General features: G+C 36.2%; 1 protein-coding gene across 1 annotated transcript; it reads right to left on the reverse strand.

Moving 5' to 3' along the window:
- Positions 1-1,246: 1,246 nt before the first annotated feature.
- LOC145212752 (uncharacterized) lies at positions 1,247-11,111 on the reverse strand. Its single transcript, XM_080080995.1, has 15 exons — positions 10,608-11,111; positions 10,320-10,469; positions 10,058-10,251; positions 9,806-9,989; positions 9,324-9,503; positions 8,968-9,200; positions 6,578-7,526; positions 6,374-6,511; positions 6,138-6,317; positions 4,260-4,422; positions 4,013-4,124; positions 3,671-3,903; positions 2,167-2,423; positions 1,975-2,034; positions 1,247-1,657 (listed from the first exon to the last, which is right to left on the reverse strand). The coding sequence occupies exons 1-15, from the start codon at positions 11,037-11,039 to the stop codon at positions 1,583-1,585; spliced, it is 3,540 nt and encodes a 1,179-aa protein (XP_079937121.1). The 5' UTR covers positions 11,040-11,111; the 3' UTR covers positions 1,247-1,582.
- Between the last annotated feature and the right edge of the window lie 528 nt (positions 11,112-11,639).

The following is an 11,639-nucleotide window of genomic DNA, read 5'->3' on the forward strand; positions in this document are numbered from 1 at the left end:
TGGTACTTCTGCCTACAGTGTTCTTCTTGAGCAAACGAGCGTTAGACACATTTACGTTTCGGGGGCCTGTGGGTGAACCTCTAGGTCATACGGGGTCAAAATTCACATGGACTATCTTTAGACCAATATCTGTAATGTGTGTAAATTTGAAAAAGTTTGAACCATTCTTTCTTGACCAAAACGTGGGAACAATAGCCGCGCTAAAAATTTCACGTTTTGGGGGGCTGTGGGTGAACCGAGGGATCAAACGGGGTCAAAATTCACATGGACCATCTTTAGACCAATATCTGTAATGTGTGTAAATTTGAAAAAGTTTGAACCATTCTTTCTTGACCAAAACGTGGGAACAAATCTGCGTTAGACGGAAAAAAAGAAAATAAGAAAAAAAGAAAAAAGAAAAAAAAAATACGGACAAAAACAATATGTGTCCCCTTCAGGGAAGGGGACCCATAATTACTCTTTTTCGATTTATTGACTTGTTACCACAATACTATGATCTGTGCTTGATTGTCAATTGGCCATTCAAGTTTTAACGCTTGGTAATAAATTTAACCATATTATACATCACTTCTTCACATGACCCATCATCACTTCGTCAAGTAGTTTATTGTTTAATACTTTTCACTGTAAAATAGTAGAAAGTTATTTACACTGCAAAATTGTACTAAAAGATGTAAATCTGAAACCCCAAGCACCAAATCTAAATATTTACATGTTAACTGTAAGGTGAAAAGCAAAAACTGTTGATATCTTATCACCAAAACACTATAAGTATGAACAAGTCAGCTAAAATCCAACTCAAAATTACAAAATAATTTTAAATACTTTTTGATGCACCAACCAACAAAATATAAAACTACGTGATCCTGTGCTTTTCTAAGTATAGCCACTTTTTAAACTTAAGGTTATTGTCATTATATTTCGATGGGGGAAAAAGATCAATCACAGCCCAAATATTTACTGGAGTATGTACTTCGTCATTTTGAAGAATGAATGTATAACAGGCTCACTGCAACAGGCAAGGGTGTCATTTAGTTATTTGAACCTGGGTGTCTGATAAAAAACCACAAACCTCCTACTAAAACCTGAATGACCTTGTACCATTAAAAATATAGCTTAATATAGTGATTACTGTTATAAAGCATGTTGACTTATGTTTGAAGTAATTTTCCACACTCAACTCTGTCTAATAATTGAACTTATTCACGAGGTACTTTGGGAGCATTTGTCTAAAAAAGAGAAAACATCTGTACAACCAGTGTATTTGGCTTTTCGAGTTCACATTTTCTGGCAATGCTGCAAGATAAAACGTAACACCAAACCACTAAACATCTTTAAAAATAACCTATGTACAGTTAACAGACCATCTGTTAATGAAAACAATGATTAGTAAAGGTTTTCAAAATTCCATTATAGTTTGCATGAGCCTATTATCTAGATATGGATATATTTTGAAGGAATATTTGATTTTTCTTAAGCCAAGATAATTTTGAAATCGCTGGACATGAAGAGCAACTGCTTAGCTTCAGCTGACACGGCAAAATTCAATGATAAAAACAGCATCTTAAGGCACGATGGGTCATCAAGTTTGTCCAAGCTGATCCAGCAAAGCATCAGTGCTTGCAGTTTCCCCAATGGGAGCAGTTGTTGTCAAAACCTGAAACAAACCAAATCAAAATGGTAAACTTAATTGATGGCAGGAAAAGTGGAGAAATAGGAAATTGGTCAACACATGGACAAATAAGTTGAAATAAATAACCTGTCTGGGTCAGTTTGTGTTACTTAGTTGCAACCTCTATAATCATATAAAAAAGAATTACTGACTAGCAACTTGCAGGATAATACAACATGGAATAAGTGTGCATGCACAACAATGCCTATTTTAATTAGCTAAAATAAAAAAATTATCTTCAAAATTGTTGCCAATGACAGTTCCTAGAGTACATTTATAACACTGACAAACAAATGAGCAACCTGAGTGTTTGCTTCTGTTCCATCCTCTGTACTTGTCATGTAAACATTTCCATCTTCACCCTACAATGGAGAAAAGTCAATTTTGTGAAATAGTTTTTTTTTATGAATCTATGCAAATTTGATTTCGATAGATAACAATTATTTTTTATGCCTTGAAGTTCACTAGCATATGTTGAGATAATTCTGAAATACCTGCACAAATGTGGCTCCTGGCTGTCCAATGATGTACCCATCATCGGTCTGAATTAATGTGTAGCCTTCAGGAAGCTCTACATACTGGCCATCACCAATGGCAACAAGTTGTTTGCCCTCTTCTGCAGCAATAGCAGGAGAACCATCTTCATTTACCACCTGTGCTGCCTGGCCATCAACCACTTGCTGTGATGTAAGAAGGTCTTGATTGAGGTCAATCACATTTCCAGCAGAAGTTACCTCACTGCTCTGTGAAACTAAAATGTACAAACGTATATTTACTGGTTTGTTATTGTACCACAAGAATTCAACCAGTAAATACTTTTGTAAAACTGAAGGCTTGTGGTATAATAATCAAAGTTCATTTCATTAGGTTTGAAATTTCTTTTTCATACAGAAACCCTGGTTTAAAGGTCCTTTTTCAAAAACTACTGTTGTACTTCTATAAGGTGAAAAAATCAAAAATATTTTCATTAAAACTATAAGGGTGGCTTAGCACATTTTACTATAGCATATACACTACAACCTATTCTGCAAACTGTAATATATTATCTATATTTATTTATATTGGGTCCCATATTAGCCAACATTTTTTATAATCTTGATTTGTTTCTGCAGGCAGAAACTCATGGGTCCCCAAAACTGCAAAGTTGTAAACAGACAACCATAAGAAACGGTGCTATAAAGTCAAACACAGTGATTGGTAGTGTTACTTAAAAAAACAAGTTATGTAAAGTACAAACTGTCTAAATCTCATGCAATTGAGACATTGTTATAAGTTTGTGTGCCTAAATAGCATAAAAAACACTGACATCTCAAAATGGCATATTATACACACTGTTAAAATGTATTGTTGATTAATTCACCCATTTTGGGGGGTTGGTAGGGTAAATAATAGGGCTGCAGGGTGAAACACAATATTCGACAGCTACAAATGCCAAATTCATAAAACTATCAAAAATTCATCCAAATCGGACGTTTTTTAAAAAATAGGTGGCTTAAGCAGTAAATATTGGGCTACATGGTGAAACACAATAATCGATGCCCTAAAATGGCATAATGAAGAAACTGTCCAAATTTCATCCAAATCGGACATTGTTTAAAAAATCACCCATTTTAGGGGTCTACTGGGGTAAATATTGGGGCTACAGTGTAAAACACAACAAACGATGCCCTAAAAAAGCACAATGAACAAACTGTCCAAATTTCATTTAAATCGGACATTGTTTAAAAAATCACCCATTTTAGGGGTCTAGTGGGGTAAATATTGGGGCTATCGAGTCAAACAAAACAAATCTGTGAAAATTTCATCCAAATCCATCAAACATTTCAAGGCGAAATGAGGTGGACAAACTTTGGGTAGAAGAAAAAAAAGAAAACAAAACAAATCGAGTAAAATCAATATGTGTCCCCTTCAGGGAAGGGGACCCATAATAAGAATTTGAGTACAAAAATACTTGCCCAAACAAAGTGCAATTTTGATAAAAAAACAAAAACAACTGACCTAGGTTGGCATTGTCGGTGGTTAAGACAGATGTGGAAGAATCAACAACCGAAGTGGACACAGGTGTGGGATCTTTACTAACAACTAACTGTGACTGATATCTTCCCACTAGTTGCATTCGGGCTTGCTCTTGCAGTGTACTGTGAGCTGCTCCACCGGTTCCAGAACCAAGCAAGTAGCTTGGTTTTCTTACCTGGTAAGGCGACTTCTTCCAGTTGTTTGCATGTAGATTCCTGGCAGGAAAGTACAAAAATTATTATTGACATTTGGTTTAACTTTCTAAGCTACTTTCTTCAATTTAATAAATGCATAATTAAGGAAAACTGTGTTAAATAACCCTACCCTGGCAAGCGTCCAAGGTTGCGCTGGTTTGGATGATCAGGAGTTGTGCTATCTGGTTCTGGTTGACGGTTGTATTTGTGTTGCAATTGCCTACGTTTGTTCCTAAATTGATCTAAAACAAAATTTACATGATGGCATACATTTTAAACAGTATCTCTGTGCAAGGAATACAGTAGAAACATTCACAAGACACACACTAACTTTAGAATTTTTCACCCATTGTCGCTATAACATGCTCTTAACTTACTCTTGTCTGCAAGATCAGGCAATTTGAGCCTATGCACAGGTGGTTCCATTTTACAATTCATTCTAAAGGAGTTAGCAGCAATCATTTGGGCAGTACTCTTTTGATTTATTCCACCAATATGAGCATCTATGCTACTGCTACTAATGTGAATACTTTCAGCAGCCTGAAATATAAGATTTTTAACTTACCACAAGTATAAACAACTAGAATGGTGGCTTTCTGATATACTTCCATTTTATACATTCTATACGATATTTACCAATTTACTATACACATCATTTGATCTACACATATGATTGTTTTTGTAAACAAAAACTAATGGGTCCCCACACGCGTGTTTGTGCGGATTTACGGTAAACAAATGTTGCGGTGATTTTTAAATTCTTAAGAACAAATTTTTAGAATGCATTAACCCAACAATGAAAAATTTTGTTGTATTTTTTGCACTATTATTGTCGTATAATTACAAAAACATTAAAAAAGAACGAAACAAATACTTTCAATTTAATCTCTTGCTTTGACCCAGATATTGTCGTCCAAGGTCGGGTTTTAAACACAATTTTTTCTAGAAAGCTGTAACAGTTGTGTTACAGACAATTAAAAAGCGATTTGCTGCAAGTGTATACATAACTTTTCATTTAACTTTGTTTTGCAAAACGAGTTTTTCATTTAACTTTGTTTCGCAAAACGAGTACCATTGACCTGTAGTAACCTTTAGGGTGCACACACCAAACGACTATTTGACCTTTTGACACCGTTTTCAATAGCACGCCGTCCTTGGTGTTCAACAACACCGTTTGACCTAATTTATACATGCCTTGAGTATTTGATTCAAAAAAAAAAAAAACGCTACGTTATGGCGAAAGAAAGTTCTGAACTGTGTTAGTAATACCTTCTAATTGACCTTAAGTAACCCGTGGTCATGCAACGGCCAACCTGACAACGAGCATTTAAAAACTTTTATCTTGCAAAAAAGTCAAGTTTATTTTTTCATATTTAGTTTGTTTAACAAAGTTTTGCTTGACATTATAAGAAACCGAAGCACGCTTATTAGGTTTAAATCGCGTCATATGTGTGAAACCTTTGCCAAAACTGAAAATGTGAGTGATAACTTAATAAAACGACATAGCATTGCTGTGCAAAACAGCTGATTTCTAATCACCGAAACGACGTCTCGTAAAACGTCTGTCCGACGTCAAGCTGAGCCCTCCCGCTCTGCCCTATTATTCGTAAACATACTCTCTTGGGACTTCTGCCTACAGTGTCTTTCTTGACCAAACGAGCGTTAGACCCATTTACGTTTCGGGGGCCTGTGGGTGTGTCGCTGGGTCATTCCGGGTCAAACTGCAGGTGGACCAAGTTAATATCTAACATATGTCCAAATTTGAATAAATTTGAAGCACTCTTTCTTTACTAAACAAGCGTTACAAACCAGCGTTAAAAATTTTACGTTTCGGGGGCCTGTGGGTGAACCGCTGGGTAATTTGGGTTCAAACTTCTGGTGGACCAAGTTTGGATTAATATCTAACATATGTCCAAATTTCAATAAATTTGAAGCACGCTTTCTTCACTAAACAAGCGTTACAAACCAGCGTTAAAAATTTTACGTTTCGGGGGCCTGTGGGTGAACCGCTGGGTAATTTGGGGTCAAACTTCAGGTGGACCAAGTTTGGATTAATGTCTAACATATGTCCAAATTTGAATAAATTTGAAGCACTCTTTCTTGACCAAACGATCGTTACAAACCAGCGTTAGACAGAAAAAAGAAAAAAAGAAAAAAGGAAAAAAGAAGAAAAAAAATACGGACAAAAACAATATGTGTCCCCTTCAGGGAAGGGGACCCATAATAATAAAAACAGTTTTAACTTCAAAACATACCTTTTTGTTGTAGATTGGCATAAGAATAACCTTATCCATTCTCCTGTCACCTCCAACTTTATTGGCTCTTCGAAGCAGGGTGTTGTAACGAACAGATTCTTTTTCAATGGCAGTGTGAAGATTTTCCAGTTGCTTGTAAAGTGATGCAAATTTCACTTTCTCGGTAGACATTTGACCAGCCTGGAGTAAATATAGATATTAGCAACAAACAAATCACTAAGCATACAACAACTTACCTTGTGCAGAAAGAAATCGCCAATAGTAATGGCATCAAGAGCACGAGGAATAGCCACACTTCGAATTTCATCAATTGTACACTGCTGAAGTAGTTTTCGCAGCCTGTATTTGTTATCCACATCTCCTTCTTCTTCCACCTTCATTTTTAAAATATGCTTATAACACATAGCTTTAAATCCATTACTTTACTATGGGAAACTTACAAAATCTTTAAGCTCTGTTTTTTGTTCAGTCTTTTCCTTCACAACAGTGGACTGATCTGGTTGATCACCCTCCCCTTGAGCTGAAAGTTTTCTTGCAATCACATCCGAGGGTGTTTCACCTTCTGATGATACTTTCCTTTCAGGTTGTGATGTTTCATTTGTTTCTTCAGTCTTTTTTTCAGTTACATCATCTGTCAAACTAGTTTCTTTGTTCTCAATAGACTCTTCCACTTGTTTTTCTTCAGTAGGTTTTTCAGCATCTTTTGAATCTTCAGATTTTTCAGTTTCCATGTCCTTTGTAGTGTCAGATTCAACCACTTGATTTTCATCTGCTACTTTTTTATCAGCAGTATCTGATTCTTCCACTATATTAGTTTCTGTGTCTGTGGTTTTGTCATCAGCTTTTGTTTTGGAGTCACTAACATCCATTTTTTCATCTTGTTTAGTAGGTTCATCAGTTTTCGCTTCCATGTCTGGTGTTTTGGTGTCATCTTGATCTTTTATTTGGGCATCACTGTCTGCTTCTTGAACATCGCTTACTTTATTTTCAGTTGAAGAGTTAGTCTTTGTGTCACCAGTTTTTGTATCTGAATCAGCATCAGGCTCAGGTTGATCCTTTAACCTGATGGTCTCCGCCAACTTCTTGTCTGAAGGTGACATTAAGACCATGGGTTCTGCTTTTTTATGTTCAGGACTAGCAGCTGCTAAAACCACTTTAGCCGTTACTTCATTGTCGTCCATAGATGAGGCAGTTGGAGTAGAATCCTCTTCCAGTCTTACTTTCTTTGGTCTTCCCCGACCACGTTTCTTAACACCTGGAGTCGATACATCTGATTTTGGTGTTTTAACTAATACTGGTTTTGGTGGAGTAACAACAAAATCTTCATCCGGTGTTTCATCATCTGCTGCATTTCGGCGTTTGGTGAGGCGAGCAATGTCCAAGCTATACCTGTAGGACAAACAAAGCATTAGTGCATGCCGTGCAGAACTTTAAGCATGCCAGGAAAAAGTGGGGAAATGGGGATGCTCCATCCCAGGAAATCGGTCACACTCGCAGGAAATTTTTAACTCTTTGTGTAACAGCGAACACAGAAGTCGAAAATAAGTTTTGCGGTGGACTGGTTACATCCGGCGGTGCAACGAAACATGGCTTTGTAAAATTATTTTGACTAATACGTAACATACGCAAATGATTTCAATCGAGGTTATTGTCTCACAACCATTAAATTGTTCGCATTCATTACAGTTGTGAAACCTATTCGAGAAGCATTGGAATTTAAACATTAAAAAGTGGTAAATAGCACAACAAAGGTATTGGCGCTGTCCTATGGTAGAAACGCCGCTTCCCCGGGTATTTTTTAAACAACCACGCGATAAAAAAGTTTACCGTTTGTGAACTAAACTATAAAAATACAGCCCAACCTTTGTTGTAACTGCCTACACCACAAGAACAACGACTGGCTAGTTTCAACCGAAAAAAACAAACAATTAACACCCAATGTTACGTCACAAACGTAAGGTTGGTACTTAGGCTACAAAAATTAACGTTGTCAAAAGTTTCAGGCAGGTCAGAACATCGTTGAAACAAAGTACACTGAACTTTTTAATTAATAATTACTTTTAATTAAAATAATCAAATTAATTATGCATCACTTACAACTCACTGCATTAAATATGCGACATGTTGTAAACGAAACAAGCAACGTTAAAACGAACAAAAAGGATTATTGTGATTGCTAGGCCAGAAGTGTGTGCGCTTTGTTGCGTGAAATCTAAGCATTTTTGTTATAGTTATTACAGAAAAGATAAATGTTAAACATTAAAGTAATTTGCGACACACGGCAAAGTATGTTAGGTGACAGTCGAACTAAATCTTTTCTATCTTTATTGTTTAGCCTACCCGTAATTTCGGCAAATAGGTCGTTAAATTGCAACAGTAGCAAAAGGGCCTGGCGGTGGAATTACGTTGTGTAAAGGTTATATACTGCAACTTTAATGCGTTCTTACCACATGCATCCGCAGAAAATATATATCACAAAATGACGTCATATAATACGGCATACCCGGAAAAAAATTCAATGTCGGCGCCTATGGTTTGAATGACTCTTTGTGTGCGAAAATTACAGCGTTGGGTGAAATAAACTGCGTTAGTTTAGTATTTCTGTTGCATATAACAACTTGGGGGATTCACCGAAAAATGGCGGGAAATTTTGGTGGCTTCACGGAAAATTTGCATTTTTTCTAGCCCTGACTTTGAGAACCTACTTAGCTATTACTAAGTGATGTAACTTTTATGCAATTGTGAACAGTGTAACTTTTATGAATTTTTAACCACATTTTTCTTACTTTCATACAATAAAAAATAAAAACAACCCATCAAAAGGGTCAACCTTGAAGGTTTTCTAATTCTTCCAGATCTGGATTTTTTCTCTTGCATCGCAGCAGCTAAAAGCTCTGCTTCTTCTCTCTCTTTTTGTTCTTCTTTTAGACGCTGTTGTTCTGCCAATAACTGCTCATCCTCCTCACTTTCAGTAAACTTAACTCTGGGTTCATCTCTAATGAAATCCTCTTCCATTATTGCTTCCTCCATGGGAGTTTCATCTTGGATCAATGTGTCCATCTCCTGGGTTTTTAAAAAAGGTTTATTCTTGTTGTGGTGCAACAGGAAATATCAGTCTGTTACACCACCTTTTAACAAACCTCTATAAAGTAGTAAAAAAATGACATAACAAAAACATGAACAAACCTTTTCCTCTGTATGTTCTATTTGTTGCTCCACCTCTTTCTCTTCCCATTCTTTTACCAGCTCCTCTAAACTGTGTTCCGGTGGTAAATCATGTTTAGCAGTAAGAACCAAGTTGTAATCAGGATTCAACTCCATGTTTGCCAATATGTCATGTGTTACTTGTTTAATATGAATTTTTACCTGAAAAAAGAATTTACTGACAAATTATTTCTAGTCACTTACAGATATAAGTGACTTATAAACTGTAATATAAAAGGCTAATTTAGTTGTTTTAAACCCAGAGGCATAAAAGTTAAAGCTCACTTTCAACTAAACTGATTGGCCTAAATTGCAATAGCATTCTAGTATCCTATCCAATACTTAGTGACACTCAGTAAATTTGCTAATTAACACCCTACAACCATAGTTAAGTTTCAAGAACTATGATTACATAAAAATCATGACAGTTTGGTTAACACAACATGTATATATACATTTCTTACTGTATTTGAAGCTCTTGGGTTGTTCAGTTTACTGAGTGCATCTGTCAACATTATTTGTGTAGGAATTGCAGGTGGCTTAGGTTTTATGGTTAGCCCACCGGTGACAGTGTGAGCATCTGGAATCAGTCTTGGCCTTCCTGGACCTCTCTTTTTCATTCCAATATTTGGTGTATATCTTGCATATCTTCACAACACAAACATTTATTATCAACATTACATATTAAACATCTATAGATTACAACAAAACCCTACTTTGAAATGCTTCCTTTAGGTCTGGTGTCTGTATAATCTCTGTCAAAGTCATCATCAAAGTTATAAATCGAATCATCATTGCCATGATCACTGCTACTTTTCCGTTTAACTCCCTGTTGTTTGGACAAACAACTGAACAGATTTTTTGGAGGTTTTGTAAAACTCTTTCCTGTCGGGATGTGACGGAACACCACCTAAAAGTCAACATTTTTAAATATAAAGCCTTACTTGTTGGGTAACAAGCTGGATAACATTAATTTACCTTAATGTTGGGATTAGATTGCAGAGCTTGCAGCTGATCTGGCGTAATTTGAGACTGATGGATTTGTACCATTTTTGTGCCATCATTTGCTACTTTCAAGTTTTGTGATGAGAAAGTAAGTCCTGGGACTCCAAGACTAAATGTTCCTGACTGTAAAAAAAGACAATAATTCTGTCAGTATATACAATGTGAAAAAATGTGAAATGATCACAAAAAAACATATGAAAGGCAATGCACTTTTTGCAATTGCAATCCTAAGAAACATGCTGGTCTAAACTTGTCACTTACCTTAGGTTTTGGTTTTGGGACATCGACTTTTTCAGCAGCCGGCAAATCTTGATCTTCTACTTGGGTTTCATTTGTGGTAGCTTCAACTACCTCTGTTGGAGTGCCCTCCTCGCTAACTGCCATATTTTCAACTGGATTCACAATTTCAGACTCTGCAATTAATTGGTCCACTGTAGTATTTTCAATTGTGGGTTCAACCAGCATATCCTCTGGTACTTCTGGCGTTACTTCCTTGACACCATCCTCTTCCTTAGTGGGTTCGGCTTCAACTGGTTCCAATTTTTTATCTTCATTATCTTCCTCTGGTTTAACTTCAGCTGTTTCTTCAACTTGTTCACTTAGGTTAGTTTCAGTAAAAATAGATGAATCCGGACCTTCTTGAGCAGTTTGTTCAACAGTTTCAGTTGCAACTGTTTCTTGCTGCTCGTCCATTTTGAAGGACACCAATTCTAATGATTATATCTGAGACGGTGAACACCTAAAATAGCATAAAATTTAACAAAAACAAAGATTCATAACAACTGCACATCCGCATAACTGACTAACACTGCAATTTCATCAGTTTGAACCATGCTTACTCACAGTCACAACTAATGGTTGTATAAGAGTTAGTTTCAGAAAGTTTTTTTTGCAAACTTAAGAGCAATAAAATGTTTGGCTGCAAGAATTACAAGAAGCAAGCGTTTATCATATCACTTGGTAATTTTTACAAGTGTAGTGTACTTGGTAGTCGCTAACTTGAAACGAGCCCTGGAGTATTGTGAGAGATCAGGCTGGCAAAAATCTAAAAATCTGTCAATATAGATTCAACTATCAACCTACGTTCATGACCGACAATTGAGGTTTTATTTACGATTATTTTCACTTTAAGTCATCCCGCAAATGTATCATTCAGTATTGTCACAACTGTTCGTTCGCCAAATCATCGAATGCAGCAACAAAACCCTGCCTAGTGCTGCAAAAAAACACGAAAAATACGCGATAAATTAATAACGATACCCTAAAACATTTTTCGCACTGGAATGGCACAAA

Source organism: Phallusia mammillata, chromosome 2 (genome assembly GCF_965637545.1).
Source record: "Phallusia mammillata chromosome 2, kaPhaMamm4.hap1.1, whole genome shotgun sequence".
Lineage (NCBI taxonomy): Eukaryota > Metazoa > Chordata > Ascidiacea > Phlebobranchia > Ascidiidae > Phallusia > Phallusia mammillata.

Excerpts from the sequence above, each read along its gene's own strand:
- LOC145212752 (XM_080080995.1), bottom strand. The coding sequence starts at position 11,039 with ATGGACGAGCAGCAAGAAACAGTTGCAACTGAAACTGTTGAACAAACT. Across the intron at positions 9,201-9,323 it reads TAGAACATACAGAGGAAAAG|GAGATGGACACATTGATCCA; the intron begins GTTTGTTCATGT and ends TTAAAAACCCAG. Across the intron at positions 3,904-4,012 it reads AACCTTGGACGCTTGCCAGG|GAATCTACATGCAAACAACT; the intron begins GTAGGGTTATTT and ends CTTTCCTGCCAG.